At 44.0% G+C, this 19,333-nt stretch overlaps 1 protein-coding gene across 2 annotated transcripts in view; it reads right to left on the minus strand.

Annotated features, from left to right (window-relative positions):
• myo10 (myosin X) overlaps window positions 1-19,333 on the minus strand; it is a 508,428-nt gene that overhangs the window by 265,700 nt on the left and 223,395 nt on the right. For both annotated transcript variants that reach the window (XM_038797136.1, XM_038797137.1), the window contains 6 exons: window positions 13,831-13,965; window positions 11,803-11,927; window positions 11,437-11,450; window positions 11,210-11,294; window positions 6,796-6,899; window positions 3,592-3,721 (listed from right to left, as the gene is read on the minus strand). In XM_038797136.1, coding sequence (XP_038653064.1) covers window positions 3,592-3,721; window positions 6,796-6,899; window positions 11,210-11,294; window positions 11,437-11,450; window positions 11,803-11,927; window positions 13,831-13,965 — 593 coding nt within the window. The remainder of the gene's footprint in view (window positions 1-3,591; window positions 3,722-6,795; window positions 6,900-11,209; window positions 11,295-11,436; window positions 11,451-11,802; window positions 11,928-13,830; window positions 13,966-19,333) is intronic.

The raw sequence follows: 19,333 nt of genomic DNA on the forward strand, positions 1-19,333 counted from the left end.
CCACAACAGAAGTAAGGCTCACTGGTCTATAGTTACCGGGGTTATCTCTACTCCCCTTCTTGAACAAGGAGACAACATTTGCTATGCTCCAGTCTTCTGGCACTATTCCTGTAGACAATGACGACATAAAGATCAAAGCCAAAGGCTCAGCAATCTCCTCTCTAGCTTCCCAGAGAATCCAAGGATAAATCCCATCCAACCCAGGGGAATTATATTCACACTTTCCAGAATTGCCAACACCTCCTCCTTATGAACCTCAATCCCGTCTAGGCTAGTAGCCTATAACTCAGTATGCTCCTCGCCAACATTGTCTTTTTCCTGTGTGAATACTGACAACAAATATTCATTTTGCAACTCTCCTATCTCCTCGGACTCCATGCACAACTTCCCACGACTGTCCTTGACTGGCCCTACTCTTACCCTAGTCATTCTTTTATTCCTGACATACTTTAGGGTTTTCCTTGATCCTACCTGCCAAAGACTTCTCATGTCCTCACCTGGCTTTTCTTAGCTCTCTCTTTAGGTCCTTCCTGGCTAACTTGTAACTCAAGCGCCCTTCACATCTTATCTTCGCATAAGCCTCCTTCTTCCTTTTGACAAGTGATTCAACTATTTTAGTAAACCACGCTTCCCTTGCTCGACCACTTCCTGCCTGCCTGGCAGGTACATACTTATCAAGGACACGCAATAGCTGTTCCTTGAACAAGCTCCACATTTCAATTGTGCCCATCCCCTGCAGTTTCCTTCCCCATCCTATGTCTTGCCTCATCGCATCATAATTGCCTTTCCCCCAGCTATAACTCTTGCCCTGTGGTATATACCTATCCCTTTCCCTCGCTAAAGTAAACGTAACCAAATTATGGTCACTATCACCAAAGTGCTCACTTACCTCCAGATCTAACACCTGGTCTGGTTCATTACCCAGTACCAAATCCAATGTGGCCTCGCCTCTCGTTGGCCTATCTGCATACTGTGTCATGAAACCCTCTTGCACACATTGGACAAAAACTGACCCATTTAAGGTACCCGAACTAGAGCGTTTCCAGTCAATATTTGTAAAGTTAAAGTCCCCCATAACAACTACCCTGTTACTTTCGGTCCTATCCAGAATCAGCTTTGCAATCCTTTCCTCTACATCTCTGGAACTTTTCAGAGGCCCATAGAAAACTCCCAACAGGGTGACCTATCCTTTCCTGTTTCTAACGTCAGCCCATACTACCTCAGTAGACGAGTCGTCATCAAACGTCCTTTCTGCCACCGTAATACTGTCCTTGACTAACAATGCCACACCTCCCCCTCTTTTACCACTTTCCCTTAGCTTACTGAAAGATTTAAACCCCGGAACCTGCCGCAACCATTCCTGTCCCTGTTCTATCCATGTCTCCGAAATTTCCACAACATCGAAGTCCCAGGTACCAACCCATGCTGCAAGTTTACCCACCTTATTCCAGATGCTCCTGGCGTTGAAGTAGACACACTTCAAACCTCCTTCCTGCCTGCCGGTACACTCCTGCGACCTTGAAATCTTACTCATGACCTCCCCGCTCTCAACCTCCTGTACACTGGAGCTAAAATTCAGGTTCCCATCCCCCTGCTGAATTAGTTTCAACCCTCCCGAAGAGCTGTAGCAAATTCCACCCCCCACCCCCCAGGATATTGGTACCTCGCTGGTTCAGGTGTAGACCATCCCGTTTGTAGAGGTCCCACCTACCCCAGAATGAGCCCCAATTATCCAGGTGTCCAGGTCTATGACTATGATTTATGTATCTGAATCCCTCCCTCCTGCACCATCCCTGTAGCCACGTGTTCAACTGCTCTCTCTCCCTATTCCTCGTCTCGCTAGCACGTGGCACGGGTAATAACCCAGAGATAATAACTGTTTGTTCTAGCTCTAAGATTCCACCCTAGCTCCCCCAATACCTGCCTTACATCCCCATCCCTTTTCCTACATATGTCATTGATGCCTATGTGGACCACGACTTGGGGCTGCTTCCCCCTCCCCCTTAAGGATCCCAAAAACACGATCCGAGGCATCACGGACCCTGGCACCTGGGAGGCAACACACCAACCGTGAGTCTCGCCCGTTCCCACAGAATCTCCTATATGTCCCCCTAACTATGAAGTCCCCAATGACTAATGCTCTACTCCTCTCCCCCCTTCCCTTCTGAGCAACAGGGACAGACTCTGTGCCAGAGACCTGTACCTCATGGCTTACCCCTGGTAAGTCCCCCCCCCCACCAGTATCCAAAGCGGGATACTTGTTACTAAGGGGAACAACCACAGGGGATCCCTGTACTGACTGCATCCTCCCAGTCCTTCTCACCGTTACCATCTATCTTCATTCTTCGGAGTAACTACATCCCTGAAGCTTCTATCTATGACCACCTCTGCCTCCCCAATGATTCGAAATTCATCCAGCTCCAGTTCCCTAACACGGTTTTTGAGGAGCTGGAGATGGGAGCACTTCCCAAGGTGAAATCAGCAGGGACACTGACGGCGTCCCTCACCTCAAACATTCTGCAGGAGGAACATTGCACTGCCTTTCCTGCCATCCCCTCTAGATAACTTGCGGATAAAACAAGCAAAAGAAAGAAAGAATGAGCTCACCTGATATTCACTCAACCCCTTCGGTTAGAGGAGGCGGAAGGCTGGGGGACACTAAAAGTGTAGTGTCTCGGGTTTGGGAACCGCCCAACTTATATACAGGTACTACAAACCTTCCCAGAACCCCCCACAGCTGACTTCCGGTGTCCTGCTGCTCTGAAAGAAAAACAACTCCGAAAAACTAAGTTTAAAAACAAAAATTCAGCTTACCTTCAGCTCTCCTTACCAAAAAAAAAAAATCGCTCCCCTCTCTGCATACTCCGCTGGAAGAATGAGCACATACTATATAATATATTATCCATTATATAATATATAATATGATATATTAAACATTATATATGAAAATATATTAAATATTGTATACAATGTTTTGTTTTTATTACTTCTTGGAGTATGGGCTGGGCCAACATTTGTTGCTCATCCCGAATTGTCCTTGGACAGAGTGGCTTGCTCGGCCATTTCAGAGTCAACCGCATTGCTGTGTAGGCCAGACCAGATAAGGACAACAGATTTCTTTCCCTGAAGGATATTAGTGAACCAGATGAGTTTTGACGTCAATCAGCAATGGTTTCATGGTCATCATTATACTTTTAATTCCAGATTTTGATTGAATTGAAATGTCACCATCTACCATGGTGGGATTTGAACCCGGGACCACAGGGCACTACCTTGGGTCTCTGGATTGCGATGCAGTGACAATACCACTACCCCACCATCTTCCCATAAAGTAGTAAGTGTATTGTAACAATGTTATATTTTACATATTCAATATTATACTGTTTATTAAAAGTTATCCGCCTGTTCAGACATAAATGACATTGCATGAACAAAGTATTGTATTTAAGAATATTTCTACAGACTCTTCGAAACTCTTTAAATTGTAATACAAAATACACTGCAAAAGCTTTTTCACAATATATATCATCTATGTTTCTGAAACATTTGTGGCACACCATCAGCACAGCTGACATTTCCTTTTTTGCTTACCAATTTTTGATGAAACCTGCGCCCCTCCAGCAATTACAAATTCAACATTGCCGAGATGTAAGACACCAGCGAGTAGCTTCAGTATGTCCAGAGTCTCTTCGGTACTAAACTTCATGACTCTCATTGCAGTCTGGAATGTGGCGCAGTCACGTGTCATTAAAATAAATATGCAAATCAAACAAATTGTGTTGAAACAATTCAGCGTTAGTGAATATGTATATTTTACACAGCGGTTTCATAATCACATCCTAAATAATGTCTGCTCTACCTCACTATGTGGTATTCACGTAATCGCATACATGTGATTCTGTACCACAAATTAGTTTATTACAAGGACAAAAAATGAAATAAGAAATTATATGGTCGTCTTTGTATGCTAATTACTCAATTTCTTCGCACTCTCTCTTCTTTCAGCTTTGCCCATTTTACTTGGGATCGCCAACATGCTTGTTAATCACTCTTCTCTGTTTCCTATAGAATCCCAACAATGCAGGAGGCCGCCATTCGCCATTGAGACTGCACCTGCTAAAAGAGCACCATACCTGGGCCCACTCCCCCTCCATAGAACCACACCTAACCTGCACATCTTTGGAAACTATGGGGCAATTTAGCATGGCCAGTCCACCTAACCTGCACTTCTATAGACTGTGGGAGGAAACCGGAGTACCTGGAGGAAACCCGCGCAGAGAAAGTGCAAACTCCACAGTCACCCATGGTTGGAATTGAGCCCAGGTCCCTGACCCTGTGAGGCAGCAGTGCTAATCACTGCCACAGGGCTGCCCATTCTTCTTCCAACACTGCTGCTTTAAATCTCTTGCCACTGCATCTTTTCATCTGGTCTTAGGCCTTCCTTTTCTCCTTCCTGGCAGTTCCATCTCCCATCACTTGCCTCACCATAATTCCCTCTTTCCAAGGCAGAGGACCGGACCATTTCAAACCTTTCTGAACTATCTTCTTCAATGTTCCCACAATCTTCCATTTTAGGACTGATGTTGTAAAAGCATTCACATAAATGACCAAAACATGGCATGGTCTTGTGAGTAGAGTAGTTGTGTTGTATTTAATTTTGAAAACAGTTGGATATGGTCAGGTTTTCTAGATAGATGATCCAAGAGGTGACATATCTAACATGTGACCATGCAACAATGATGTCGGAAGATGCTCTGATCGCCATTCTGGTGGCGCCATAGGTTTTGTCTTTTTACACAGATAGAAATCAGGTCTGTGCTTGAGGTCATTCACTCAGTGCTCACTATCAGCTAGAAGGACAATTTCAAAGTTTCAGGATGACACAAAACTTGCAAGTAATGTAAACTGTGTCGAAGGCAGTGTAGAACTTCAAAACGATACAGACAAGTTGGTGGAGTGGGCATATAGGTGACAGATGAAGTACAATGCAGAGAAGTGCGAGGTGATAAATTTTGGTAGGAGGAACATGGCGCATTAATATAAAATAAGGGGTAAAATTCTTATAGGGGTGCAGGAGCAGAGGGACCTGGGTGTATCTATATACATAGATCATTGAAGATGGCAGGACAGGTGGAGAGAGCAGTTAAGCCCACAGTATTTGCGGCTTTTTTAATCAAGGTACGAATTACAAGAGCAAGAAGGTTATGCCCTGGAGTATTGTGAACAGTTTTGGGCACCACAATATCAGAAGAATGCATTGGAGAGAGTGCAGAAGAAGTTTACAAGAATGGTTCCAGGGATGAGAAACTCCAGCTGTGAGGATAGATTGGAGAGGTTGGACTGTTCTCCTTGGACAGAAGGTGGCTCAGAGGAGGTTTGATAGAGGTGTTATAGAACATAGAACACTACAGCGCAGTACGGGCCCTTCGGCCCTCGATGTTGCGCCGACCTGTGAAACCATCTGAAGCCTATCTGACCTACACTATTCCATTTTCATCCATATGTCTATCCAGTGACCACTTAAATGCCCTTAAAGTTGGCAAGTCTACTACTGTTGCAGGCAGGGCGTTCCATGTTCAAAATCATGAGGCTGCTGAACAGAGTAGGTAAGGAGAAATCATTCCCCTTTGTGAAAGGATCAAGAACACAAAGGCAGGGATTTAGAAAGAAGCAAATAACGTAAGGAAAACCACAAAATGAGTTGTTGTGATCTGGATTTGTGGTGACCAATGCACTGCCTGTTAATATGGTGGAGGGAGGTTCAATCGAGGCATTCAAGAGGACATTAGATAATCACTTGAATAGGAACAGTGTGTGGATGGGTATGGGGAAAATGCAGGGGAATGACACAAAGTCATGATGCTCATTTGGAGAGCCAGTGCAGACACAATGGCCAAATGACTTCCTTCTGCGCCACTGCAACTTTGTGGTCCTATAGAGCCAACTGATCAAGCTGAAAGTCATGGTGGAGCATCTTCAGAGGGTCAAAATTGGAAAGGGAGGTTTGCACAGTAATGTTGGACCAGCTGTTGTGCCCCTTATTATATGTATTTCTGGGATTCAGAACTAGGTTGATGAAAGGTCAATTGGTTGGAGTTGAATATTTGATGAATTGGATCTCCATAAAAAGAAAAAAATCACATGTTTAACATTCAGCTTCATTAAAAATCAAGAGAATAGTAAAAGAGAAAGGGCTATGTTATAGTGTGAATCAACAATGCTTGAAAGCAAACAATGCCAAAAACTAATTTTAAAAGATTTAGGACACGTGTACTTTTAAAAAAAAATCTCACCAAGCAATAAATCTTTTAAAACTGAGAAAAATGAATTGCCTGCATTGTATTGGAACTCGTATTAAGCAGGTGTGGCAAAAAATATTACAAGTTAGTCTTAACCTCAGCTACTATTGAAAAACAGAGACCAACTGTGCACAACAATAAACTTGAGTGACAGTCAGCTTTAAGGGAACTACACAAAAAGTTGCTGAGATGGTAGTCTGATAAAAAATACAGTTTGGAACTCCAACGATAATTTCCCTTTCTCTCACTACGGGTGTACCGATACTAGATGAACCGCAGCACTTCAAGAAGGCTGCTCATCATCACCTTCTCAAGAGCAGTGCGGAATGGGAAACTAATTCCAGGCTTTCCACTGATGCTGCCATCCAAGGAAATAATTTTTATTTTTTTTTAAACTGCTGTGGTAATAAATGGAACTTTTATTACTCTGCAGTAAGCTAACCAAGAATGCTCCTCAAGAAATGTAGTGTTCCACCAAGAATCTTCAACATCTTACCATGACTTCCTGAAAGGTCTGTTGGTCATCAATTGTACTATCCGCAATACAACCAGACTGTCTCAAGTAATAGTAATTCTCTGCTTCGGATAAATAACACATCTCTGCAGAATGAAAAATTTGAATGTATTTATTTCTGGATGGTACCAAGGATTTCTTTATTTGCAAAGCATTAAAATCATCTTTCAATTTGTGATTTAGTAGTGTTCTCCACAATTATAATATTTTGCATGCAAGTTCAAATGGCCTCCAATATCACTGGAAAATTAAGAAAGCATCCCTGCTTCAAGTATCAGTGAACTAACTGGTGTGAAATGAAAAGAAAAACAAAATGTCGTACAAGGGCGAATCAGCAGTTGAGCACAGAAATGACAAAATGCTCAGGTGGCATCGGAGGTGCCAGGGTGTCACCCTGCTCCAAGCCCGATTACCCGGTGGCCTCCAATTGCCTGGTACAGCCCCCCCCCCCAAAAAACAAAACAAGTGCCATTATGCCTGCTCCAACATTTGTGGTAACCAGTACTAAATGGCATCACAGCGAGGTCTTGCCACATGCTCCTCAGAATACTCCGACACAGACACGGGGCAAACTACGATGTCTCGAGAGATCTCGTTAGGCCTCTCGCTGGATTTAACAGCATCGTCACGTCACCGATTCTGGTGTGACGAGACCTTTCAATCAGACCCTGGGGTATGGAGTAAAGGCTAGTATAGGTCACATGTTAACCATGATTTTATTGAAAGTGAAACAGGCTCTAATGTTTTTATAACTGAGAATCCATAGAATCCCTACGCATTGATCATGGCCAAACCACCTAAACTGTACATCCCTGGACACTAAGGTGCAATTTATCATGTCCAATCCACCTAACCTGCACATCTTTGGACTGTGGGAGGAAGCCGGAGCACCCGGAGGAAACCCACGCACACACGGGGAGAAAGTGAAAACTCCACAGTCACCTGAGGCCGGAATTGAACATGTGTCCCTGGCGCTGTGATGAAGCAGTGCTAACCACTGCGCCACCATGCCATCGTAATGACCCTGTTTCTATGTTGCTGAAGAGAAGAGAGCAAGAGCTAGAAAATAAATAAATAACTGAAATTTATGAAACATTTATGTTGTGCCTTTCGTGACCTCAAAATGCCACAAAGTGCTTCACAGTCGAAGTAGTACATTGGAGGTGTAGTCACAGCTGCAATGTAGGCAATCCGTGCACAGCAGATCCCACGACAGCAGTGTGATAAATGATCAACTAATTTATTTCTGGTGATGTTGGCTGAGGAATAAACATAGGCCTGGGCAGCTAAGATCCTTTGGCAGATGGAATACAATGTTGACAAATGTGAGCTTATCCATTTTGGTAGGAATAACTGCAAAAGGGATTATTATTTAAATAAAATATTAAAACATGCTGCTGTGCAGAGGGACCTGGGTGGCCTAGTGCATGAGTCGCAAAAAGTTTGTTTACAGGTGCAACAGGTGATTAAGAAGGCAAATGGAGTTTTGTCCTTCATTGCTAGAGGGATGGAGTTTAAGACTAGGGAGGTTATGCTGCAATTGTATAAGGTGCTGGTGAGGCCACACCTGGAGTATTGTGTTCAGTTGGTCTCCTTACTTGAGAAAGGACGTACTGGCGCTGGAGGGTGTGCAGAGGAGATTCACTAGGTTAATCCCAGAGCTGATGGGGTTGGATTACGAGGAGAGGTTGAGTAGACTTAGACTGCATTAGTTGGAATTTAGAAGGATGCAGGGGGATCTTATAGAAACATATAAAATTATGAAGGGAATAGATAGGATAGATGCGGGCAGGTTGTTTCCACTGGCGGGTGAAAGCAGAACTAGGGGGCATAGTCTCAAAATAAAGGGAAGTAGATTTAGGACTGAGTTTAGGAGGAACTTCTTCACCCAAAGGGTTGTGAATCTATGGAATTCCTTGCCCAGTAAAGCAGTTGAGGCTCCTTCATTAAATGTTTTTAAGATAAAGATAGATAGTTTTTTGAAGAATAAAGGGATTAAGGGTTATGGTGTTCGGGCCGGAAAGTGGAGCTGAGTCCACAAAAGATCAGCCATGATCTCATTGAATGGCGGAGCAGGCTCAAGGGGCCAGATGGCCGACTCCTGCTCCTACTTCTTATGTTATGTTCTTTGAATGGTTCCACAGAATATTTTATTTCCACCTGTGGGGGCAGATGGTCTGAAGGATGGCAGATTTGACAGTTCAGTATTCTGCTGTTACTGCATTGATATAACAGCATGGATTATGTGCTCAAGCCTGGAATTGGGTCTTGAACCAATGGTCTCCTGACTTGGACAGAATAAACAACGTCTGACATTTTATTTCACAGTAAGGTAAACGTACAACCATAATCATGGTCATGTACCTCAAATCAAACAACTCAACCACAGAATCGCAAGAGTGCAGAAGGAGACCACTTGGCTCCTTATGTCTGCACCAATATGGTTACAATAAAATGTACCATAAATCTCCACAACAAGATGGTTTAAAATTCTGCTCCCAACTGTGAAGCAATGTCTTTCTCTGTTCACATTAATTACAGTTTCCCAGAGCGATTATATCATTTGTCAGAGGAAATGTTTACAAATTGGGCTTTTGATCCTGCATGTCATCCTCTACTGGGATCTGTGGTATTGGTGAGCTGGACGAATCTGTGGAAATCCGTGGCAGCGAAGAAAGAACTGGGCCCTGAAGTGACTATTTCAGGACCTCAATTAGCTGGTAAAATTGCAGGGAGGCAGACAGACAATGTCCATATTCTCTCTGCCGTGATGCCCAATTTAATCCTCATCCATCTGCTAACCTGCCCCGGGGGTCATAAAATTCTAATCCAGGTTGTGTTTTTATTTCTCAGAGGGTTGTGTGACTTTGGAACGCTGTTTCAGATGGCAGTAGAGGCTGGGTCATTGAATGTTTTTAAAGTAGAGGTAGATTCTTGTTAGGTAAAGGGATCAAAGGTTATTGGGGGTAGATAGGAATGTGGAATTCATAACACAAACAAATCAGCCATGACCTTATTGAATGACGGAGCAGGCGCCAGGGGCTTATTGGCCCATTTCTGCTCCTATGTTCGTATTAGTCCAAACTTTCAGAAGCACAAGTCTGTCAATGCGTGGACTATCAGTGAGGATCGGAACCACATGCCCGCCATGGGGGGGACCAGTATATGACAGCAGCTTCACAAGTTTCTTTAAGATTTACCCTTAGTAGTGCCAGCTTGGCACTCAATAACTCTTGCATTGTCACCCAGGCAGTGCTCCTGCTGGCTTAGCAATGCCTTCCAGGCACATTGGCAGTGTCAGGGTAGCAGTGCCAAGGTGCCTGCGTTCCAGGGGAAGGGCCAGGGGGGCACCCTGCACTTAACCTGACCACACTGGGGTCTCCAGTGGCCATGAAGACCCCCCAGGTGCCGCTCCACCTCATCCACGTTTGTGTGGACCAGTGCTGATCAGCGCTCGGCAGCAGCCTCTCTGGGGAGGCCGCAAAATCGAGGGAGGCCGCTGGATCCCCCACAGGTAGATCATAAGTAGGTTGACGACATACTTCTGCGAGTGTCATTCGGCCCCTCCCAATTGGGATGGGGTACTGACTCCGATGTCTCATGGCCGTTGGAGAATCCCAGGTGCTGCGGAGCCTATAGGGAGGCTCACTGGAGGACTTTCCGGACATTCTCCGGTCGTGCTACACTCAAGCGAGAGCACAACTTGGCTGGAGATTCGCGCCATAAGTTTACCTAAATCTTTTACAAACCCTATTTAAAAGCTTGACTGCCTTTGCTTATTTCCAGATAAAAACTTCTACAGTCAGGATCAAAAAACCTTCAGGGAGTTTTGGCATGTTATGAAATGCTTATAATTAGTCTCTCAGGAAAACGACTTCCGTTAAGCATATTAACCATCTTTCATCTAGCTTTTTCCACTTTTTATAAAACTCAAAAAGAATACACTATCTGAAAGAAGCAAAACCATTCCATGAAGAAAACGGGCCAAAGCAATTCGAAAACTTGGTTTATGCTCAACAATCTCTTGATTTCATGTTGCCAACGATATTTGAAAGAGTGCAATTGAAGAAAGAGCTATAACACCACAGTTTGCTTATATTCACACCCTTCAAATATGTCTCCTAACTGGGAGTGCAAAACTGGGGAATTGACGCCGTTATTTCATCTTCCATCCTTGTTCCCTGTAGAAATGCTGAGAAATGGTCAAAATCAAAAAACTTTATCCATGCTAACACATCAGTTTCGCAACTGCACAGGTATCAGTGGTAATCAACTGTGTCACAGTGGTTAAGACAAGCTGGAGGGAGGCACCTTGTACAAAAGCTTCTGTATAACTTTAATGAGAGATTACACCTCCATTTAAACTCTGTTTACAAAGAGTTGGTTCATCACCCACCTTTCTGCTCTTTATCTGTACCAGCCAGCAACGCATAAAAAATGTGATAATTCCTCTCCCCTGGATTCTGCCTGACTACACGATTCTACAAAAGAATAAAAGAAACATTTCAATATCTGAATCTTGACCATTAAACCAAAAGACTAACATTTTTTTTTAAACTAGGAAAATTAAAACTGCAATTAAAGCAATGATGACTGTCATGTGCTTCAATCATTTGTCTTTACCTTTTCTAATAAATCTTTATTTGAAGACATCTGTCAAAGAAAATAATTCACAGTGCAGTTCTTTCATTGTACAAGCTCAAAAATTGAATTTTATTAAATTAAATATGAAAAAACTAAGATTAATAGCATTTCAGAAACATTTAGGAAAACAATCTCTTCAGACAAACACCATCTCATATATAAACAAGCTGGATTCTCAATCTTCTTGGAATGGGCCACATTTTATTTTGGCAGTTCTGCACTTGTTCGTTGTTCTTGTATTTTCAAAGTGTTTTCACAAAATAAACAGTCATTTGACTTTAAAAGTGGGCATGTCATTAAAACATTTCGTGGAAGTCTTTCAAAGCCATTCAAATTAAAGGATACAATCTATGATTTTGCCTCCCTGAATATTGCCTTTTTGACAGAAGTTCAGCTGAATGAACTTCCCAAATCGACTGGAGTTGTTGTTGTAGATGGTCTTCGCATTACCAAATGCTTCCATGATGGGGCTGTTGATTCAAAGACAGATTTGAATTCAGTCGAATGAAAATTCTCACTGATGCTACATAAAACAATGATACACAGAATAATTGTTTGCTTTTAATCCTATCATAGAACGATACAGCGCAGTACAGGCCCTTCGGCCCTCGATGTTTTAGGATAAAAACAAATCAAAGCAAAAAACACATGGGAGTGGAGGGGGCGTCGGTATGGACATCTATTGTGGCAGCCGCCGGTTTGCACTGGAGGGGGTGCTGGCTGGGGGGTTTTGGAGGTGGCAGCGAGCTGGGATCGAGCAGTTTGGGGACCTGTTTATTGACGGCAGTTTTCCGTACTTGGAGGAGGAGTTTGAGCTGCCCGGGGGGAATGGGTTCCGCTACCTGCAGGCGTGGGGCTTTGCACGGAGGTAGGATTTGACCGATCTGTACCTACCGCCCCAGACGATACAGATAAGGTAGTGTTGAATACGGGAGTGGGGGAGGGGAAGGTCTCAGAACTTTATAACAAACTCATGGAATGGGAGGGAACCCTGATAGGGAGGTCAAGCGAAAATAGGAGGAAGAGTTGGGCAAGGAATTAGAGGTGGAACTGTGGGAAGATGTCCTGAGTAGAGTTAACACGTCCTCGTCGTGTGCCAGGCTTAGCCTGATACAATTCAAGGTGGTTCACAGGGCGCATGTGACTGTGCCCCCACGAGCAGGTTCTTTGAAGGGATGAAGGATAGGTGTGGCCGGTGTGGGGGAGGGCCCGCAAATCATGTCCACATATTTTGGGGAGTGTGGCAAGGGTTTGCCGATGTCACCTCCACAGTATTGAAGGTACGGGTGGTTCAGAGTCCAGACGTGGCGATATTTGGCGTGTCGGAAGACCCGGGAGTCCAGGGGATGAGAGAGACTGATGCTTTGGCCTTTACCTCCCTGGTAGCCCGGAGATGGATCTTATTAGCATGGAGGGACTCAGAACCCCCAAAATCAGGGGTATGGGTCAGTGACATGACGGGTTTCTGAGGCTTAAGATCAAGTTAGCCCTGAGAAGATCGATGCTTGGGTTCGTCCGAAGTTGGCAGCCATTTATCAACTTATTTGGGGAAAATTAAGCTGAAAATGTCAGCAGATAGAAGCGGGGCGGGGGTAAAGGGAAAGAGGGAGGAATGGGAGGCTGGTTAATGTGGGAAGTAGTTAGTGAGAAAGGAGGACTGGGGAACTGTGTATGTAAGGCATGTTGGCTGGGTTTGGTTGTTGGTTGGGTGGGTGTTATCTGTTCTTTTGGAGTTTTTTCTTCTTGAAAACTGCTGTTAAAAATCATATATGCCTTAATAAAATATTTTCAAAAGATAAACAAAAAAAATCCCAAACTTCAACTAAATGGGAACACATGAGGGAGCATAAATGAGCACATTTATCCGCGGGTTTCCCAGCGCCGAGAAACAGATGGCAATACAATGCGACTCACGACTATAAGGGGCCTCAGCGGGGAAAGCTCAGGTGAGACCACAGGTAGCCCTGTTATGTACAGCGGGGAGCTCTGCTCGCCGGAACTCCTCAGTGTTGTGAGCAATCGGGATCCCATTTAAAAATAAGGCCCCCCAAAATAACCAAACGGGGGTCGTCCTGATGCAAAAAAATGCTAGTTTAGCACCTCGGCAGTGCCAACTTAGCACCCTGGTATTGCCCATGCCAGCTGACATCCAGGCAGTGCCAGGCTGACATCCAGGCAATGCCACCTGGGCATCAGCAGTGCCAGGGCCAATGACATTAGAAATCTCTGTTTCTGGACAAATTGTTCCACCTGGCTGAAGAAAAGGCCAAAGGAAAAGCACAACATTAGGAGTTTCTAAGGTACTGTCCAAACTCTTGATTAAACTTAGTTTGCGTGTACAAACCAATACCATTTGAATAATTAACATTTTACCTGCTTTCCAAAATAGCCTGTTCAACGTTGGAGATTTTTTCCTTTGCTGTTGGATCAAGGGAATGTTGGCTCATTGCCGATATATACTTCAGGATGAGTTTTGTGCTTTCTGTTTTTCCAGCACCACTTTCTCCACTGAGAGGAGAACAATATTAAAGTGAACATAAATCAATGACAATGTGACAAAAATGCCCAATAAACTATCACTCTGTAATATGTTCGGCCTATTTCACTCCCACTGTCATTGGAATTATCCCCTTTCACATTGCGATTGTTGAATTCCCCACATACAACATCTTGGGGTTATAATTATCATTGACCAGAAACTTCATTGGACCAGCCACATAAGTACTGTAGCTACAAGAGCAGATCAGAGGCAAGTTCCTGACTCCCCAAAGACTGTCCACCATCTACAAGGCACAAGTCAAGATGAAATATTACCCAGTTGCCTGGATGAGTGCAACTCCAACAAGACTCAAGAAGTTTGACACCATCCAGCACAAAGTAGCCCGCTTGAGCTGCACACCATTCGGACTTGGAAATATATCTCAGTTCCTTCACTGACGCTGGGTCAAAAAAATTGAAACTCTCTCCCTAACAACATTGTTGTGGATGTACCTATAGTACATGGACTGCAACTGTTCAGGAAGGCAACTCACCAGCACATTCTCAAGGGCAATTAAGAATGGGTAACAAATGGAGTCCTGGCCAGTGACACCCTCATCCTGCGACAGAATAAAATAAAGATTTGCTGGCAGGTGGGTATCCAGTACCATATTTCAATTTCAATTCTGGACCAGTATTTACATCGAGGGTCCAATTACATTTCTGGTCAAGAAACATGCAATCCCAACATCAGGTTTCTTCAACAACTAATATTTATGTAGCATCTTTACTGTAATATAACATCCCAATATAGCATTAGAAAGTACAATTTGGCACTGTGCCACATTGAAAGGTATTGGAGGTGTTAGGCCAGAAGTCCAATAGTATCTTACAAGGAAAAAAAGGGAAAGTGTGAGGTTTAGGGAAGAAATTTCACAGATTAGAGCCCTGACAGTCGATGAAGTGGCCATCTGGGATGGGGCAATTAAAATTAAGGATGTTCTGGAGACCAGTGTAGATATCAGCATTGTGATCAATACAGGGATTCGCCCGGAGTTGGCAGCCGTTCAAAAATTGAACGTCAGCAGTAAGGGGGGTGAAAGGGAAAGAAAACAGGAGGCATGGTAATGTTAAATAAGGACAGGGGACTAAGTATACGGGTAATTGGGGGCAGGGAGGGAGAAGTGGGGGACGTGGTTTCATGTTTTTTGTTCTTTTGCGGGGTATTTTGTGCGTCGACCCGCGCGGTTGTTTTAGAAATGTCAACATGTTAAATTGTGACAATTACAAATGCTTCAATAAAATATTTTCGAAAAGATATCAGCATTGTGGAGTTGCAGAAGGTTAGAGATAGGGAGGGAAAAGCTCATGGAGGAATTTGAAAACGTGGATGCTGTCATAATATCCACTCATGTACATCATGAGATGCAGACAGGCAGTGATTGACACACAGGAAAACCAATGAACATACACAACACAGAACAACCAATCACCAGACAGGACACCACCACTATAAAGCCCACAGGGCATTAAGGCTCTCCCTCTCTCACAGGACACGGCTAGGGAGATAGTCGCAGTGCACAGGCCAATGAAGATCATCAACATGTGATAGAGAGCTAGTCTGGTCAAGCCAGTAGGAAGGTATCAGTTAGGTGAATAGTGTGTCAACCCACAGCAGATTATGTACAGCAATCAACAGGTTAAATAAAACAGTGTTGGACCATCTCCTGTGTCGGAAGCCTGTTTCTCATTTTACTGCATCCAGTTGCAGCCGATGTTAGACAAACACAGATAACACATCAGATGCTAGTTCGAAAATGAGCCATTGCAGGAGCTATTGTAGGTTAATGAGCATAGCGGTGATGAATGAAAAGTACTTGATATAAGAAAGGGCACAGGCAACAGAGATCAAGGTGACCTCAAGTTTAAAGTAGGTAGGTTAGCAAAGAATGCATTGGAATAGTCAAGTTTAGAGATAAAGCAGGATTTTAACAAAAGAGCTGAGAGAGGGCAGAGTTCGCCAGTGTTGCAAAAGTAGATGGAATGAGTGGTCAAAGGTAATTTCAAGCTCAAGCATACAGCAAGTCTGGTTCAGTCTCAGACAATAGTTGGGTGGAGGGAAGGCGGGGAGACTTGCGAATTGGGCCATTACAGAATCCTGCCTTCTGTCTGACTAAGCCTGCCCATGCCATCTTCCTGATGGAATGGCAGAGGCAGACTAGAATTGGAGCCGCTGCCTCTGGAAGCAAGCATGAGGCAAGAACAGATCTGGGTGGATGCGGTTGTGGACAAGTTAGAAGACCCACCTCCATCCATTGAGATATGTCCTGTACATTAGTGTTTCACACCCTAGTGATCACCCCTTTACCCTCTTTACCCTTTACAAGGAGGGATCCCCTTCTCTGCCAAGAATACCCACAAGCAAACCCAACAGTGTTTCACATTTTGAGCTCCCTGCCACAGAAGGTCTGCGTTCCCGCCATTGGTTGAATACAAGCAGCAATAGGATGAGGCCCTGAAAAGAGTATTAATAGGGGCTGCATGTGGCGCAGTGGTTAGCACTGATGCCTTCAGGGCTGAGGATCCAGGTTCACTGTCTGTGTGGAGTTTATACATTCTCCATGTGTCTGCGTGGGTCTCACCCCCACAACCCAAATATGTGCAGGTTAGGTGGATTGGCCACGCTAAAATGCCCCGTAATTGGAAAAAATAAATAATTGGGTACTCTAAAAAAAAATTTTTTTTTTTTCTAAATTAATTGTCCACTTAAGGGTCCCAATTGGTGATCAGGTTGGAAGGGTGGGAAGGTTGTCCAAGAACAGAGAATAGAAATGTGGCAGGGTCCCCAATTGGCATGCTCCCACCCGATCAAAGACTTCCTCTGCCTTGAAACCTGCCTCAGGGGAGCGCATTAAAATCCACTTCATTCGTGGACTTTGGAACACAGTAAAACATTCAGAACTGGATTCCAGCAACAGCTGTGTGTCAATAATAGCTCCAGAGCTGAATAAATTAAAATCTTTGAAGCAATGGAACAGCCTGGCATATCTGCGCTGAATGCTACTTTTTTGAAGTAGCATGAACTGATGGTCACCTGTTCCATTGCTTCAAAGGCTTAATAGAGGACTATGAATCAATGTAAGGATTAAAGCACAGGTTCCAAATGACACATTAAAATCTGAACAAACCTCAGTACTGCTGAATAGAGAATAGGACTTTATCCGATGGATAATGTACTCTGATTGATCGGAATACTTTCACAATGCTGCTCAATTTAATGGTCATTTACCTTTTCTAAACAAAGACCGGTCACTAATCACTAGTAAAACCATACTTAACTTTGCACGCACCATTAAATTATGATACGCAAAATTGACAACAACTTTTAACTTATCTGTCCAAATGTTCCTGATTTCAGAGCAAGCTTCCCCCATTTTGGGGGAAGATGGCATGGGCAGGCTTAGTCAGACAGAAGGCAGGATTCTGTAATGGCCCAATTCGCAAGTCTCCCCGCCTTCCCTCCACCCAACTATTGTCTGAGACTGAACCAGACTTGCTGTATGCTTGACAGCAATGCGTTTGACTTTTAAATGAGCTCTCAAGTAGGCTAGCAAGCCACTCAGTTCAAGGGGAATCAGGGCTGGGCAACAAATGCCTGTAATACCCACATCTCATGAATGTAAAAGATCTGATTATTTCAGTTCATTTACATAGCAACATAAATAATTCGTCAAGTGAGGGACTTTTTCATTTTCAAGTTTCTGGCGTCCAAAACAAAAATAGCATCTTAGGTGACGTTAACATCAGGAGAATTGAAGCAGCCCTTGTTGCTTTACTGCCATCTAGTGTCAAATATTATACTTGAACAATAACAGCAGCAAAATAGGAAAAATGGACTACAGGCTGAGGTGTTAATTGTTGGCTGCTCACCTCTGGGCTGGAATGTATTTGTTGAAAAATTTATATTGGGACAGTCACCACTGTTTCCCCACAGACATCCAAGATTTCCAGCATCCGCAATATTTTACTTTTATTTCCATGTTGATGGCCAGTAAATTGATGGGAGATTGTTTAAATTTGCACAAAACACGTGCAGCCCATTTACACAAGGCAGTAAGCATTCTCATGAGTCAGTCTTAAACCGTGCAGAACCATTTCCAGATCCTGTTGAGCCAACCTGCTTATATTCTGGAACAAATCTGCACAGTTTTGACACTGAAACATTTAATGTTCAGATATGAAGATGGGTTAAGAGGGCACTAGCGTTGCTATGATGCTTCACACATAAGCTTTCCCTCATGCTGGGGACACGTCCACAGGAGGGATGTGGGCAAGAATGTCTGCAACAAGATTACATGCCACCCCCCCATCTCCCACCATCAACGTCTATTCCCAGCGACAGAGAAGACAACTAAGTGGTAGTGCTCCTGTTTCTGGAGCACCTTCCCTTTCATATGACAACACTGCCTCAGACGGATTGATCATTCACCAATATAGATGAAACACAATGCTAAATAGAAAATCAAAAAACCTCATCATACTGTTGGCTCATTTAAAATAATAAGAATAAGTTATTGTATTTTCACTAAAATGTGGGATAAAATAAGCCTGTAAAAGATGAAAATATGTACAAGTTATATTTCCTGCATACTTTATTAAACTTATTCCAAAAATCAACCGATGTCCCTGACTCCTTCATGTGCAGGAAGTGTGTCCAGCTGCAGCTCCTGTTAGACCGCATGATGTCTCTGGAGCTGCGGATGGACTCACTTTGGAGCATCCACGATGCTGAGGAGGTCGTGGATAGCACGTTCAGTGAGTTGGTCACACCACAGATTAGAATTGGTGAGGGAGACAGGGAATGGGTGACCAAAAGGCAGAGAAAGAGCAGGAAGGCAGTGCAGGTGTCCCCTGCGGTCATCTCCCTCCAAAACAGTATACCTGTTTTGGAGGGAGATGACCGCAGGGGACACCTGCACTGCCTTCCTGCTCTTTCTCTGCCTTTTGGTCACCCATTCCCTGTCTCCCTCACCAATTCTAATAAGTATACCTGTTTTGGATACTGTTTGGGGAGATGACTCACCAGGGGAAGGCAGTAGTAGCCAGGCTCATGGCACCGTGGCTGGCTCTGCTGCACAGAAGGGAGGGAAAAAGACTGGCAGGGCTGTAGTCATAGGGGATTCAATCGTAAGGGGAGTAGACAGGCGTTTCTGTGGTCGGAAACGAGACTCCCGAATGGTATGTTGCCTCCCGGGTGCACGAGTCAGGGATGTCTCAGATCGGCTGCAGAACAGTCTGAAGGGGGAGGGTGAACAGCCAGTTGTCGTGGTGCATATAGGCACCAACAATATAGATAAAAAACGGGATGAGGTCCTACAATCAGAATTTAGGGAGTTAG

Source organism: Scyliorhinus canicula, chromosome 5 (genome assembly GCF_902713615.1).
Source record: "Scyliorhinus canicula chromosome 5, sScyCan1.1, whole genome shotgun sequence".
NCBI lineage: Eukaryota > Metazoa > Chordata > Chondrichthyes > Carcharhiniformes > Scyliorhinidae > Scyliorhinus > Scyliorhinus canicula.